This window comes from Merops nubicus, unplaced genomic scaffold (genome assembly GCF_000691845.1).
Source record: "Merops nubicus isolate BGI_N331 unplaced genomic scaffold, ASM69184v1 scaffold6698, whole genome shotgun sequence".
Classification (NCBI taxonomy): Eukaryota; Metazoa; Chordata; class Aves; order Coraciiformes; family Meropidae; genus Merops; species Merops nubicus.
In genome coordinates this window covers 23,312-40,227 of record NW_008623555.1, presented here as the reverse complement: position 1 = coordinate 40,227, position 16,916 = coordinate 23,312, and the positions used below count along the sequence as shown (strand labels likewise).

Genomic DNA, 16,916 nt, shown 5'->3' with positions numbered 1-16,916 from the left:
CACGTCATGGACTCTGTGAAGAGTAAATGTGCAGGTGGTGAGTGGGGGTGATCGAGCTCTCCCAAGAAAGGCGCGATGCTGGGGCCACGCAAGGAGGGAGCGTCCTCCCGGCAGGGCCGCTCGACCCTCCGACCACCCCCTCCAACCCTGTCACCTCCAGCTCGGCCATAAAGCAGTGCTTGCAAAGCAGGGGTGGGTTGAGATGGGGCAGCTTTCGGGACGCCCGGCTGCAGCCTGTACCCAGCCCCTGATGGAGCACGGCAGGCTGGCAGGGCTGGGGTGGCCGCTGGCCCTCGTGAGGTGCAGCTGGGCCCGGGGAGCTGCCGGCGGGGCCTCAACATGGCCCCAGGAAACCCTCCCCTCAGAGCAAAGGGCCGCAGCGCGCTCCTTTGGAAGTCCTCGCCTCAGAGCGACACAAAAGCCAAACACAAGAAGAACATGAAAGACTTGTGTGCTGTTTTGATTTTACAGGAGTGACAGCATAAGGCTTTCTTATTTTTGAGTAGGAAGCGCTTCATTATGCCATGTGGGCCTTGTGCAGTGGGAGGTGGCACAGTGGGGAGAGGAGAGCAGGGCAAGGGAGATGCAGAACTCTTGGCCATTTATTAATCCTTTTGTGGTAGCTCATTTAGCCTTTGTGTGTTTAAAGTCACTTTCCAGTGTATCTACTCCAGGACAGGCTGCCATGAGTGAGCCGAGTGTACGGGGAGTTGCACAAGGGCACGAAAGGAGGAAGAGGTGCCTAGGAGTGAGCAAAGCGGTTGTCGTAAGGCAAGGGCTGTCTGACCACTTTGTGCCCAGGGGCTGCCTGTGACCGATGTGGTGGTCAGGCTGGTGTGGGTGGTTCCCTGGCTGTTTCAGTGCTGGTGTGTCTGAGATGAAGCAGGGCCCTGCAGACCCAAGCACAACCAGCAGCCCCAGGAGCGCAGGGAGGCACTGCAGTGATGGCTTACCTATTAGCCTATTTACACACTTTGGTTTATTTCTCCAGTAGACTCCAAGGAAAAACACTGGTACTCCAGTTAAAATTATAATGAGTCCAACTCCACAGACAATTGGCTCAGAATATAAGCTGAAGATCAGCAGAAATGCCCAAAATGCCAGGTAAGTGATGGGGATGAGGAGGTTCACCTATCAGGAGAGAGCAGAGCAGAGCATGAATGTGCAGAGCAACAGCAGCGGCTGACTGGTGGCAGGGTGTGCAGGGAGTGCTGTGGCTTCAGGACCCCCACAGGCTGTGCCTTCCTTCCCTCCACCACTGTTGTCCTCTCTGCCTATCCACACAAGTTCACAAGGCATCTGCCTGTGTATCCTGTTAGTACACTGATGGTACTTTGGGATGTAGTTTGGGACTTTAAAATGCTACCTCTACAAAAAAAAAAATCTGTTCTTCAAAACATGAGGATGAAGGGCTTGGTGTGCTCATCTCACCCTTTGCATTGCTATCACAACCAAGAGATTTAGTTTTAACATTGTCACCTTGATAGGTCTGAAGATTTTGGGTTTCTTCCAGCGTAACACTATCAGGCCAATAATTGTCACTCCATAGCAGAGGTAGTTAATAAATGACACGTAGTTGATTAGTGTGTATGTGTCTCCAACAAGCATGATGACCAGAGTGGCCAAACACTGCAAAGAAAGAAGGATAGCCTTACTTGAGTCACTAAGGTAGCTTAAAACCAACAACAGCAAACAAAAAAATAAAACCATTAAAGCATTTATACTTCTTTTGTTTATGGCCCCTGCTGGGCATCTGCTGCCTCCTGTGATTTGGTGCATTATCCCTCAGCTGTGCCCCCGGGGCTGAATGGGGATTTAGTGTTATTTAGGGCACTGAAGCCAGAGATCAGCAGGTCTGCTCATAAATACCCCAGGGTGCTGGCAGAGGTGGCTCTGCTGCCCATGGCCAGGCAGGCAGTGCTGGGAGGACTGGCAGAGCTCTCCATTGCCCCACTCCACCCACCCATTTCTCTTAGGTGTTTTAAAAGCTGTTGAACTGTGTGGTAAGGACATGTTCTGTGCACTGCGTTGTTGCAGGTGCCCTGTACTTTTATAAAGACAAGAGCTCTGCCCTTTCCCCCTGCTGGCCCACAGCTCATGCTGCAGATGACCAGCATCATTAATCCTTTGAGCATTACATGTTTGGGAACTGGCAGATGGATGGTGGAAATTTTCATGCCTATGCTTGCTTAGTACTGTATTTTTGTATAACTCTGTAAAGCCAGGAGAGCTGGTTTGGGGACCAGAGGATTACTCCCCATGCCCCACATCCCTGCCTGTTGGTACCCCAGGAGCTGAGCTGAGCCCCTGCCTGCACCAGGGAATGTTGTCTGCTGGTAGTCAGAACCTGAGGGAAACTAAATATCCAGATCCCTCCAGAGAGAGCTCGGGATTTTGGTCTGTGTTACTCCAGGCTTTCTTTTTGCTTATGTCTTTCTTTCTGCTTTTTCTTAATTAGCTGTTTCAATAGCAAAGTGCTCTCGGGAGGAAGGGCTTCTGCATCGCTGGCACCAGGAGTTGAGAATCACTGCAGTCAAGCCACCCTTTGGTCCCTCTGTTCCCCTGTTCAAAGCCTCGCAGGCTTGGCAGGGGGGTTTCAACACCTTGAGCAGTCTCACCACAAGATGGATTTAAAACGGAGAGTGTTTTCTGTCGGTGTCACGTAACAGGCTCCGTGCTTCCCTCTGTCAGGGGCGTGATGTCGTACGCACACACACACGACCCTCTTCTGCCAGTCCCGGGTTTCGGGGTGATGCCGCAGGGAGGGGTGAGGTTTTGTGTGTCGGTGACACCGATATGCCAGATCTGCCCTCGGCGTGGGCGTGACCCCCGGTGGCACAAGGCTGCAGAGCACGGCGGCAGGGGGGGGGGCGGGCGGCCCCCCCCGCCTGCCCGGCCACGGCAGAGACGGGTGCTCCCCACGGGCTTGCAAAAAACCCCAGTCTGTTTATTTTACATCTAGCTTGGCTCCTAGCTTTTTGAAAGGATTAACAAAAATGCAGGACTCGCTGATGATGTTAAAAAGGCTTTTCTCCACATACAAAGAAACCTTTCTCCATGCAAAGAGCTAGGTGTGATTCATTGGAAGAGAAAGAGGAACCTGACGTATTAATTAGGTTTGCCTAAAGTCTGACCCAGTTTGCTAATATAGCTGCCTACACTGTCTAATTTTTATATTTCTATGTTAATATTTCCTAGCAGCAGTTGATAGGCCCTGGGCTGCATTCAGGCACCTTCAGCTGATGAACGGATCGGCGGCGCCGGCACTGCAGTTTGTGCTGGAGCTCAAGGGGAATGGTGGGAGCAGAGCAGGGCCTGGCGTGTGCCTGATGGACCCGCCAGCTCGGCTCAGGCAGCCTGCTCCTCCTGGGGCTCTGAAACACAGCATGCTACCTCAGGGGATGTATTTTTAAGGGTTCTGCTTCTTGGTCAGTGGCAGAGTGCCCAGCAGGAGCCCAGGATGGGGCCGGTGCTCTCCAGCTGCCCACGGCAGGGCTGGCTGTGGGGAGTTTACCCTGAGACCTAGCATGGGCAACATACAAGATGTTTATGATGGGACACTAAGCCTTGGGAATGCCATAAAGCTTCAGCTAGATGCTTTTTTTGTCATAACAGCAGAACGTGCAGAAGGCTTATTTGGTGAAATGTGATCTGGATGTATTGAGCCAGAACTGCTGTTAAGATTTGGGAGACATATAAACGTGTATCTTTCTAGTGCATCTGGGGTCAAACCCTCACTGTTTTGCTATCAGTGGCAAATCTGCACTTGGCAGCAGTTGATGCAGCTGAGATTTTAAGCAAATGCTCTTCAGGGAATTTCCTTGCTCGGGATGTACAGATGGGGACAGCAGCACCAGGAGTCATTTTCCTCTTTAACGCCTTCTATGCTACATTAAACCCCATCACACATTCTAGCTTCACTATTGGTGAAAGTGTATGAAGCTCTTTAGTTTCAAGTTATAACTTGTGTAAGTCATTAATGTTGTGAAAATTTGCACTGTATAAAAAGCAAGAGAAATCTTTTTCCTGCAGGAGCATACCAGCAAACTGACCAGCTCCAACCTCCCTACACTTTACTCATAGGTTTCTGATCTTCACAGGTGACCTCTTGTCTTCCTGTTGTACCATTCAGCAGATGCATAATTCAGGGCCACTGTAATTTTTCTTTGTCTTACTATGTACTTAATTTTTCTTTGCCTGCAGAAAAGAAATACCCCTGGTCCTCAGAGCACTGCCTGATCATCCTTCAGAAGATGTCTTGCTTGTTGAAAGTAAGCAACTTTAGGAGCACTTTGTCCTCTTCTTTGTACCTGCCATGTCTCTGGTTTTGGTGGCAGGATCTAAACCAGCCCTGCCTGAGTGGAATTTGCAGTCACCATGGGGATTTCCATGTGTTTGCAGAAAGCAGACAAAATTGGTCAAAAGAGCTTGCCATCCTTTAAATGAAGTATCTCTGTTTCAAAAGCCAGTCTCTGTCTCTGCAGTGAGTAGGACCAGTGGTAATGGACTTAAATCACAGCTCAGATTAGGTATGAGGGAAACCAATTCAAGGGTGGTTGGCAATAGGAGGGATTATTTCTGAGGCTGAAGGCTGCTCCTCCCTGGGACTGTCAGAGTTAGCCAGCCAGCACCCACCAGCAGCACTCCAGGCTGACTCGCTCTTCCTCCTCTGGGGTAAAATGTCCTCTCCAGGATTTCTCCATCTCTCTAATCCAGGATGCAGTGTTTCTAAAAGCAGGTCACGGGGGGACAGAGCAGGGATGGTAACACTTACGCAGACGAGCAGGGCAGGGATGGGTGTGCAGTGCTTGACGTGGATCATGGCCAGCAAACTCGGCAAATGGCCTTCTCGGGCACCAGAGAAACACAGCCTGGAAGTAAGAAAAGTAGAGCTGAATGCACTGGGTGTGCAATGGCCTCCTCAGTATCTAGCCATGCAACACCTCTCACCAAAACTGCCCGCACCGGTCTGGCGGTGGGAGGGAGCTGCAGCCTGTGGGTGCTGGGCTGCAATGGGGAGTGACTAGAGACTGCCTGCACAACCTGGTGGAAATTGAAACTAGATCCTTCAGTGTACGAGGCCTTTAACAGCTAATGTCATCTGTGACATGACCTGCTCTGACATGCTGAATTACCTCTGAGGATGAAGACCAAAATCTGTCCAGTCCCTGTCTGCTGGCTGGCATTGCCTCCTTACCCAGGGTGGGATGAACACTGTGAAGGTTGCATGTTGATCAGCCATACATAGCCAAGGCATAAAAGCTCTCATAAATAATATTTCTAGAGTCAAAAGGGGTTTGGATAAGGTTTAATATGCCTAAAGATTTCACTTTTAAGTGTATGACCTGTTAGATTTGCACTCAGATTTCTTGTATTTCATTATACTCATGAAAGTGCTGAGATAAATAACTTTTGCAAGGTAATTAAGACTTGAATCATTTCCTCAAAAAAATGGTATGATTTTTTAATTAAGTTCCAAGCGGTCAATTAATATAAACAGACTATAGACTACAATGTAATAGACTTTTCAGATTCTGGCCCCCCTATCAGCAGTGTGCATGTAAAGCATCTTGCCTAAAAGGAGTTTTTTCCAGCATGGGAATTAAAATGTCTGTAACTGGGAAGAGCATCAGGTCCTAAAACTCCTCTCTGAGCAAAGAACAGTTTAGCTTGTAGCTAGTGGAGCTTTATTGATGCAAAATGCCTTTGATTCCACACTAAAGCCATTTTGTCTCTTCCTGTGAATTAGTCCACATCTGCAGACACTTTCAGGAGCTCATAAGGATAATTTTGCAAGAGTTTCTGCAATTCAGTATGACATTTGCTGTTTTGTAACAGAGCAATTCATAACTGAATGTACCCAACATGCCCAACAATGACCTCATGCTCTACAACATCCAAAACTTCTAGCTAACATTTCTTTAGCAAATGAAATTAAAACAGCCCCTCCCCAAATTAGATAATGTTCATAAAATTGTACTCCATCTAACCTTGACGAGGTAAAAAGGTATCCATTTATTCCTCCAAATGTAGATAGGGCCACTGAGACTGGCATAACCCAGGAAAAATAGCCCAGTAACTTTTCACCAAATGTCTAAAGCAACAGAAGGCAGAGAAACTGAAATACACTGCAAAGCACAGAACTGAAATCAAAGTGTATTTTAGACATCCAGGGAATGGTTTACTTACTACCGCCACAGCGTTGGAGGACAAGAGCTCTTGGGGTGACATGGCAGTGAAATATGCAATGTTGGTGAACGTATACACAAATGTCACCAATGGGATGGATATGAATATGGCACGAGGTAGGTTCCTAATAAAAGAATTAGGAGGGTAGATAAGAAATCACAGTCAAGCACAGTGAGACCACTACAACCGTGTACGGCCCCGGGGAGTCCACCCAGCTGCGTGGCTTCAGTGGCTGTTTCTCTGGAGGGCAGCAGCTCTTTGACCTGCTGCAGGCTGGAGAAGGCTGAAAGTGCTGTGAAACACCACGTCTGCAGGGGAGCCCCCTGGCACAAAAATACCACGTGCTCCCTCTGGGCTCTTGATTGGGATTGATGCCACGTGTTGATGAAAAACGAAACAGCCGTTTCCCAAAAGCCCTGTGTACAGGCATCAGGAGTGGAATAAAATGCCTTGTTTTGCTTTGCCTTCACCTGCTCTGAAAAGGAATGGGATCTTGTTCTTCAGGTGGCTGCCTTGCCTCCTCCTGTACCACAAACCTGGTCTCGTCATACAACACTGGGACATCTTGCAGTAGTAGAGGTGTACTTGACCTCCAGTCCAGAGACCTCCTGGACACCTGAACTGTTCTGTATCTAACACAAGAATGCATTTTCTTCTCTGTGTCAGATTTGGGGAAAAAAAAAACACAACTACAAAACTAATTTAAACCTTTTGATTTTAAATAGACTTAGTAAAAATGGTAAGTGGCTTTGGTTATCCAATTATTTTTAAAATATTTTAGTTTCCCCTCAGAGGCTGCAAAAATAATTTTTAAAACGGCCATTCACTCCTTTTTACTTCTCCACTAAGGTTATATTTGCCTTATTTAAGGTATAACTTTCCATTATTCAGCTTTGAAATACTGGTGATCCATTCAAATGTTGGTGTTTTGTTGAAGGAACACATTACCACACCTTTATTCTTTATTCTACCAAGATCTCTCTGGACATGCACTTTGCCACACACTAGTGTTTACTAGCTGAAGTCCTATGCAGAGCTACTTGTAAGGCTACAGCTTTAATTCATTCCCATCCAGGCTGTGTAGTAGCTTAAATTTTTCCTTGTTTAATTGCTGTGTACATTGGGTGCACAGAAAAAAATGCTCCAAGACCTGCTCTTGGCAATTGTCATTCCACTTCATCAGCTCAGAAATACTGAAACATTTAAGCTTTGCTTTACTAAACTAAATTTCACTTTCCCTCCAGCTTTCCCATATTGCTCATGAGAAATCATTTCCAAGCCCCTTCCCGTGCCCAGGACCAGCAGCAGTGACACAAGGTTGGTCACCCCAGTGGGCAGGTGCCTGCAGCTGCACTGGGGCAGGGAGCATTGCCTGCAATGAGCTTCTCATGTTCACTTTCAGGTGTCTGTGGAAGATCCCCTTTGGGTGAAAAAGCAAAGGGACTTCCAGCATCATTCAACATTTTTCTAACAGGAGTGATTCTCCCTACAGGTACTTATGTGGCATTTTCTGCTATGGAAGCACTGTATGATTGAATAGTGCCATAAAGATACTGTTTTTTTTTCTATAGGCTGGTTTGATTCAGCTAATGCCTTATGCATTAATTTAATTTCAGTATTTCTTTAACTTGTCTGCTACCTGTTCTAAGGAAGACATATCTCTCATCTTCAGAAAGTCCAGTCTCATAGACATGGAAGGACATCACTGCAGCTTATTAAATGAATAACATTACCAGATAGCTCCAACATTTCAGCACTTCAAGAAAATGTGGATGGCATGGAGATGGATACTTGCCTGCAGGGATCAACCAATTCTTCTGTTACATAGTTCAAGAAGTTCCAGCCACTGAATGCAAAAGACCCTTGAAGAAAAGCTAACGCTAAATGCCCCACGGTTGGAGTCATCCAAAAATTGAATGCATGGCTTGGTGTCAGCTCTTCATAGTTTCCTGCACAGAGAGCACAAGCAAGAGGTTAAGCTACCTCTACTTACCAAAGACATCAGAAAATAGGTAAACTTTTGCTTTTTATTCTTTAGTCCTTACTGGATTCAGGACGTGATGCTCTTCATGCTACCAGAGGCTGGCATTGCACTAGCAGTGCTTTCAGGGGGACGGTGTCCTGGGGCTGCACACACAGACACCCCTCACTTCTGGCTGTGCTGCAGCACCAGAGTCACCACTGCCATTCATGGGACCTTCTGCCAACCTGCACTGTCTGAGGGTGGCTCTTTGGCAGGGTAAATTCCTACCTGTGGTTTTCTTTTACAAAAGTGTGGTGGTGTTATTTAGTACAAATACTGAAAAATAAAAGGTCTAGGGGGCTAGAAGATTTGTCCAGATTGTGGGACTATTACCACTGAGAAAGCAAGTTGTCAGCTCTCTGTAAATGTCATTTTTCATCTTCCTTTACATGACTCATCATATACACATTAAAAACATTGCCAGCCTTTTGTGTTTTCTGCTTTCCATTTAGTTGGTGAGTAAATGAGACTTCTTTTCCTCTATTTTTAATCTTATAAATGACTTTTTGTAGGAAATTGGATGAGTACCCAAAATGAAACAGATGTTTTCCTGCCCTGGGCAAGGCATTGCTTATTCATTTTACACTCAGAGCACTTTAAATTTAAGGAATGTACAACAAATTGTAAAATTTCAGTAACTTTTCTGAAACATCCTCAGCTGCCCCTCTTTATTCTATCAAAAACGACAAGGTGGGACAGAAAGGGACTTGTTTAAGGGGATACAGCTGATTTTTCCCTTGTGCTATCCTCTCCACAGCAGCCCCAGTGCTCTTGTGGGTCAGTTTATAAGGAGAAAACAGTGCAGTAAGTGGGTAAAATCAAATCTATCAACAGTACCATACCCGTGTTAGAGCTGTCTCACAGAGTACCTTTAAAGATCTGTATGAAGCCCACAATAATGATAAGGGCCAGGGCTAAGAGTTTTCCTGCTGTAAATATATCCTGTATGCGTGTTGCCCATCGAACGCTGGAGCTGTTCACCCAGGTCAGGAGGACTGGAGAGCAAAAGACTGAATTCAGTAAAATGAAATGATATTTATTTAAGAACACACAGTCAAAGCATTTGAAAACAGACTGATGCAGACTACTGCAGGGAGCTCTAGTGTGGCCAGGAGTGAGGGTGAGGAGGGATGTTGCCTTTCCCTAGGAGACATGCAGCTTTCTCTAGGAGACATCCCACCTCTGGCACTGCCAGTCAGGGCTCTCCCAGCTCTCACGACTGAGCCTGGGTAGTGCTCAGCGTGCAGGGATCACGGCTTCCTCATGGGAACTCCAAACACCTTCAGTCCCCATAGATCTGGTTTGCTTTTGCTGGCTCCATAAGTCATTAATGCAGAGCTGGTGGCGTGCTGCGCATCCTACCTGCTCATTCGCAAAGGTAAAAGAAGACTAGAAGGGCTCCAATGGTGGTGGGTAAGCCATGCTGGTGGGTAGCCTGTGCCAGGGGGTAAGCCATGCTGGTGGGTAGCTTGTGCCAGTGGGTAAGCCATGCTGGTGGTGACCCATGCCAGTGGGTAAGCTGTGCTGGTGGTGACCCATGCCAGGTGCCCCTGGCTCTGCAGGGAGCACAGCTCTGCCCGTCCCACGTGCTCACCTGCTGCCACTTTCCCTAGGACCCGCAGGGACTCAGGTGCTGTTGTGTCCTGCTCCAGCCCCCTGTGCTCGCCGTGGGCAGGTGGAAGGGACTGAATCCTGCACTGGTCGTGGTGCCTTTTGGGTTGTGGCCGTGACCCCAGCCTGGCTGGAGCAGCCCCTCGAGGGGTCTCAGGTAAAACTGAGGCAAGCGTTTTGTGTGCGCGAGAAGCGAATACTCACGTAAACACACCATGGAGAGGATCCTGGAGGCATTATAGGGGGGGATACAGTTAGGGAAGACGGGCTGCAGGACATAGTTTGAGAAAGTCAGCGCAATGACAGCCAGACTGGTTGGGTACATGATAAGCACTGCGCTCCAGAGCAGCAGAAACCTGAAAAGACAGGGAAAAAGCAGAAGAAAGCAGCGCTGGAGGTGTGCTGGAGGACCTAGTGCATGCTCAGCTGTGCATTGCTTTGGGATGGCTCTAGAGGCATCAGGACTGAGTACCTACGTCCTGGTCACACCTGACAGTCGTCTACCTGTGCCCCTCCTCATCCTATCCACAGTGTTCCCAGCATAATCTGGATTTTAAATGAAACATTTCTGAGCCAAGCACAGTTTAGGGATGTATGGAAGGGTGAGGATTATGCCCAGTGGGGACAGTTTGATCTAGCTCTGTATGTCTAAGTGAAAGCATCCCTGTTGCTCCTGGGTTGATGTGTTACTGCAGCAGACAGCAGTCCCTACATTGAAGGCATCTCTGAAGGATTTCAGCAGGGCTTCCAGCTGCACTCTTGGGGCTGCTACCAACTCCCTTCTGGTTATTGGAGAGTTTCTTGTCACTGTTCAGGTTGGCTCTGTGACCTGGGTCAGGGCAGCTTAGTGCTACAGTATTCCTTGAGGTTCAGCTGGGCTGGGTGTCTCCCTCCAGCTCTGGCTGAAGGTGATGGCACCAACTGAGAAACCTTTGCAAATATAAAGTGTGAGATATTTTGGTTTCTTGCCCTCGGAAAAGGATAAAAAATACTTATAAAAGCAGCAGCGGATCTGGTTAGTGTTTTAAAATATTTGGAGTATTATTATTTCTGTAGTAAGAAATAGTCAGTACAAGGAAGCAAAATCCTTCTTGCCTCACACATGCACACAGAGATACATACACATTCATATCCATGCACAAAGGTAACGTGCAGTGAGGCCCAGCACAAACAAGAATCAGAATTGATATTTCCAAATAAGATGGTATAATTTCTAGATTATGTAGGTTGGTCCTTTAAAGGCTTCTCCCTCCCAGAACGCTGCCTGCTGCCAGCCCTTTCAATTTGGCTCAGCTGGGGGAGTCCCTCCTGGTGCTGCTTCCTGGGTGCTCCTTGGGCTGAGGTGGTGAGTGTCTTTCAGCTCTATCCTCTGCGTCGTTGCTTTGTTGTTTCTGAGAAGTATGGTGCAATGTGATGCTTCCTTTTTCCTACTAACTGCTCGAGAGCAAACTTGGTAAACTGGCATGAAGTAAGAGCTGGCTACCTTCCCAAATGGCACCATTGTTTCTAAAACTCAGAGTTTGTTTGGTTTTTCTTTTTCTTTGGTTTCTAGTGTTTTACATCATGGTTTAGAGCAGTTTCCTCCAGTAATTGCTTTGTGCTATTTGGTGCTGTGGGTGGTGTACATAATTTGGGGTAGCTCACTGGCATGAAGTAAGAGCTGGCTACCTTCCCAAATGGCACCATTGTTTCTAAAACTCAGAGTTTGGTTTTTTTTGGGTAGCTCTACAGACCCTGCTTGCTGGGGGAGTTGGTCCCCCCTGATGACTATGTGTGACTTAAGGACTGCAGCAATAATTCACTGATGGGGTTAAGATACTAGTGGTGCTGAGTGAGGTCAGGTTCAGCCCTCACTGCCCAAGCTATGTGTGCCCAGCAGTCCTGCTGTCAGGGCTTAGGCAGAGGCACATCTTGTGGGGCTGTGGGTTTGGTGGGCAGGAGCCACTAGCTCTTCCTTGCCACATTTATCTTAGCCCATACAATTTCTGTAGGCCCAAAACTGTTCTGCTACAAACATGCAGTGGGGAGAATGACTCTGAAAATAGTATTTCAGGCAAAATTTGCCCTTGCTTCTGTGTTGTGACATGGGGTGTGTTACAGCTGGCATTCAGTAGAATACAGTTCAATTGGAATGTGAATAATTCAGTAGATTTCTGACAGCCAATTTTTTTTTCATGCTGAATTGAAATACATGCAGGACTGATAACCCCAGTTCAAGTAAATGCAGAATTTTAGCAAAAGGTGACAAAGCTGCACTATCAAATGGGAAGCTCAATTGAAAGACAGGCAAGCTTCCTTCTTATTTTAATTCTAAGATGTACGCTCACTTTAATCTGTTTTATTTTTTTTTTCAGGTAAGTTTTAACCAAAGCCTGGTTCTGAGAAAAAGGTATTCATGCTGGTAACTCAGCTCACATTTATGTCCCTGAGCATCCAGCTGTTGGGATTGGGGCTGTGCTGCTGAGCACTTGCCTTGCTCTTGCAGTGCTGGGAGGCTGCTGGTGGCAGGATGGGGAACTGGAGGCCCAGCAGGCTGGGGATGGCTGTTCTTGGGTTAAATTGCTTGTGGGGAGGTGGTGTTTGCCCTGGCTGGCAGGCAGGAATTAATCCCCATATGATTACCCAACACTCCTGAGTCTTCTCAGAAGCCTTTGCTCTTAAAACACCACCTTGTACACCATCTGTTGCATAGGAAGAGTCGAGTACCATTTCCTTAGAAAAGAACAATTGTTAGAGCTGAGCTGTAATTAGTTTATGTGGCACGGCTGAAGTTTCTGGCAGACATAACCGAGTTTCAGATGTCCTTGCTATTGTGGTGCTTGCAGTTTGACAAACTGAGGTGCAAGCTGAAGGGCTGCAGTTGTGCTTTCTGTCCTCGGCAGTTGTGCAGAGGGAGGGCAACCAGAACTTTGCTGGGGAGCCCAAAGTCCAGCTTGAAGGAGAGAGATGCCATCGTGGTACATCTGGGGTTACTTTGCCCAGCTATTCAAATGGGAACAGGGGGGATTACTGCCCCAAGGACTGAGTTGTGGCACTGAGTGTGTGGGGAGCCAAACCCTGCCTGATAGGCTTCCACAGTTACTCTGTAATTTCCAGCACTACAAGAACCTGAGAAGTTAAATCTTCTCTCCTTGCTGACTAAAAAGTGAGCAAACCTTTAGAAACAGGCTTGAGACAGCTGAATGTAGCAGAAAAGGAAGATGTAGCTGCTCTTATGATTTTTTTAAAAATTTTTTTCTTTTTTTTAGTGAGTACTGGTGTTTGTGTGGGAAATCAGAGCTCCTGCATTTGCTGATGGTGAAAGGGCTGGTAAAATAACCTCCCTGGCAGTATCCTGGGCAAACCATGGTTGTGCATAATGAGCACCAACAGCTTCTAGCTCGATGGTCTCTGCTGTGTTTTTTGTTGTTCAGTCTGCTCCAGAGTCCACTGATGTTGATGGCTATCCTCCCATCAATGTGCATGGGAAAAGCTGAACTGGTTTAAGACAGCTGGAGCTAGTTTGAATATTATTAGCATCTTATGTTGTTGAAAAGAATTACTGCCTTTGGGAACTCAAGATTTTTGCAACCATAACAACAAAAAGGAAACAGAAGTATATTTGAAGCATGTTTTACTTGCAGTTTGGAGGGACACTTATCAAAGCTTTGGCCTAGAGCTCTCTGCTGATTTCAATGCTATTGATTTTTAGTGAGCATCTCTGCCCGTTACCAGTCACTGCTGCTGAAGCAGGTATGTTAGTTGCAACATTACTGCTGAGCATTCAGGTGCTGTATTATTATTATCAGAAATGCACTAGTGGGTTTTTCATAAAGCTGAATGAATTCATTGTGTTCTGCAAGAATGCATATTAAACCTTTTATTTACTGTTTTGGGTAATTTTTTTTTTTGAATGACCTGTACAGACATGTGAGATGAGCTGTGCTCGGATGGCTCCAGCAGCATGGTACGTGGCACATCCCTGCAGTCACTGTGCTCAGACACAGGTGCCATTTAAACCCCACATTTTTAAACAAGGCTGAAGGCAGAAAGTCTGTGCTCTGGTACCAGAGCAGGAGCCCTCCCTCACCTCTTTCTTTTCCCCTGGACGGAGCTGCCAGGGAGGAGTGTCCCTTCTGCAGGGTCATCTCCAGCCAGGTTGTGCCATCAGCACTGCTTCCATCAGCATTTCATGCAGTGTCCTTTAGCTGTACTTGGACTCTGAAGAGGGCCACATGCTCTGCAGCCAGAGCTTCTGCCAGCTCAGGAGATGTTCCTCTCCTGTCTCTTGCTCAATGACTTTTTTTTAAAATTTACCACCCACCACCAATACTGCCAGGCAGAGGTGCATGTAGTACTCCAATGGCTGTTATGATCAAATATTACTTCTTTGCTCCTTATCCATATGCAGGAAAACACAATAAATGGTGAAGATTTTGGGGGGCAGGGACAAGACCACAGAAGTGGAAATGTGGTCTTAGTGGATACAACGTGTGCTCCTTTTTTTTTCTTTTCCCCCCTCGAGGGAGGCCCAGTGCAGGCTCCTGAAGGGTCCCTTCCAGCTCGGAGCCCTGCACATGAGTGCCAGCAGGGGAATGGGTGCTTCTGAAGTGGAAAATCGAAGGTGCTTGTGAGAGCCCCCAAAAGCTGCAGGCTTTGGGTGGTGGCTCAGCAAAATCCATCAGGGTGCAACACCAGCCTGGCTTTAAGGGGAGACATGAACGAGCCCTGCATTTTTACACCAAAACCTACCTGCAGGTTTCTTGCCTAAGGCAACCATTTGTCATACTTACAGTAAGGTTTAATTTCTTGAAAGAAAAGGTAAAGTCTTTCTGCAAAAGCAAGAACGGGAGCACGGCTTCCCTTCGGCTGACAAGGTTGTGCTCTTTTGCTGCCGGTGGTGCACTGCAAGCCTGGAGCCCAGGCGAGGAGCTCTCTGCCACAGCAGGTGAGAGAGCTCCCCGCCTTGGCAGACGAGAGCGTTGCTCTGCCCCCTGCTAAACGCTGGGCAGGGATCAATCCACGGGCACACGGCTTGTTGCAGCAGGTGCATAGCCGGGTGTGTTCTGGTATCATGCAAACTTCCTGAAGAGGATCTGCAGTGCTGAGCGAGCTGAGGAAAAACTAAAGCCAGGTTTAGTTGTACTTAATTCCTATCAATTTATTTTTCTCCCCTGGTAAGCATAATTCTGGTTTTGTGAAACTCTGATGGTTCTGCCCTCCCTCGCAGCAACATTCCTGGGAGAGGATTTGTGAGTGCTTATGCAGTTTTGTGTGTTTGTATTTACAACACTTGTTGTATAGTTGCCATAAGTGAAGCAGCACTGCAAGCAGCTTTGGTTCATGCAAGTAGCTCCAGCCTGGCTTCCCTGATGTGTGAAGCTCCTCCACACAAGGCTCTGGTCATTTATAGCTGAACACAGGGATGTCACGTGCACACAGCATCGTTTACAGCATCATTCTTTCCTCTCATGGACTTTGAGTAGGGGGGGAGTGAAAGTGTCCATCACCTTGCCCTGGAAGGCAGCCCTGGGAGCTCTGCATGGGGGTGATTTAGTATTTCTAATGAGAACAAAAAGAATGACTTTTGAAAAGCTTTTTATTGACAAACGTTCTGTCTCTTCAAAGTCAAACGTCTTTTCCACACCGAACACTTAATATAAACATGTTTTCAAATTACTTTAGAGAGAGAAGGTACTTACCCAGCTAACCCACCAAAAATCTCTGTGACGTAGGAGTAATCCCCTCCTGATTTGGGGATAGTGACTCCCAGTTCAGCATAACATAACGAGCCAAGGGCAGCCACCCCGCCGCCAAGCACCCAAATAATGAGAGCGAGTCCCACCGAGCCGGTGTGCTCCAAAACTCCTTTTGGAGAAATAAAGATCCCAGAACCAATAATATTACCTGGAAAGGACAAAAGATTTGCAGTGAGGTGAAAGATTGAGAAATGCACTTTTTTTTTTTTCTAATATAAAAAAAAAAGGCAAACAAACCCACAGCCCCCACCCAACCAAATAAGAACATCACCCCATCCTTCCCCCCCAAGGTTTGTATGATTGTATTTGAAGTGATTATGCCCTGGGGAACGTGTTGTGGTTTATCAGTGATCAAGGATGGTAAGTATGTACTCAGAACTGTAAGACTTGAGTGAGCATCTGTGCTACAACTACAGGTTTTTGTGGCACAAACTCATCTTGCACAACTGTCTGCTATCACCTGCCATGTCCAAGTATTTCACTGAAAATTAAAAGTGTCTTTGAAATGAAGATCTTTCTCTCCTCCTGAGAGGAATCTAAACAAGGTAAGGCCCATCTTTAGGGGGGCTGGGAGGTCAAAACCCCTCCCCCACAGCATTATCTATAAAGTAGGAGCAAGGGGTGTTCTTGCCACCAGGGCAGGTCTAAGATTGTGCTTGAAAAGTCATCTCAAATATTAGAAATGAACGTTGCATATTTGCAATGCTCGTGTCACTTAGTTGTCACCCATGGATTTTAGAGGGATATTGTGGGGTGACTGAAATATCAGACAATGTGGACTTTGTCCTACTAATCTTGCTTGATTAGTGTGTGAGCTGAGTCAGTGCTGGGTGGAGAAAGAGAATACTGGATATAACTTGCTTTTTTTTAGGATAGGGCCAGGGCATGACTGGCCTCCTGGACCAATGGCAACCACTGTGCAAGATGTACTTAAGAGCTGCTCAGGGTTTTGAAGTAGAGGTTTTTGCCAGACTTGGGACTTTTTTAGCAATATCTAAATAGCACTTCTCCCAAAATGATGTGAAGACCCTGCTGTCAGAGGACTCTGAGGGTTTTCTTCTTTTATCAGTTAGTACTAAAATCCCACTTATAAAGTTGACTTTATATGCATCTTATCAGCACAGTCACAAACCCAAAATATTGGATACTGGTCATTAATGAGGTTTAATACCTAAATTGGCTTCCCTGCAGCCTCTGAACCTTTGTGTCATTAGTCTAAGCTCTCTTCCTTCCCTCTACTCTATAAGATCACAGAGTACAGCAAGCTCCCCAAACACATCCAGTTGTGCCAAATTTTGCTGTGTTTGGCTGCAATTCTGTCCTGGCATTCCTTACAACAGCTTCTGGAAGTGCAG

At 46.8% G+C, this 16,916-nt stretch overlaps 1 protein-coding gene across 1 annotated transcript; it reads right to left on the bottom strand.

The window, feature by feature from the left end:
• Positions 1-953: 953 nt before the first annotated feature.
• On the bottom strand, positions 954-16,498 carry SLC7A10 (solute carrier family 7 (neutral amino acid transporter light chain, asc system), member 10; the record flags this gene model as incomplete). The annotated part of the gene is made up of 10 exons (XM_008945100.1): positions 954-1,131; positions 1,480-1,629; positions 4,775-4,871; positions 5,991-6,094; positions 6,190-6,313; positions 7,985-8,138; positions 9,082-9,207; positions 10,028-10,179; positions 15,505-15,709; positions 16,465-16,498. Coding segments are annotated over 10 exons (1,324 nt in total), but the record flags the coding sequence as incomplete, so codon positions are not given.
• Between the last annotated feature and the right edge of the window lie 418 nt (positions 16,499-16,916).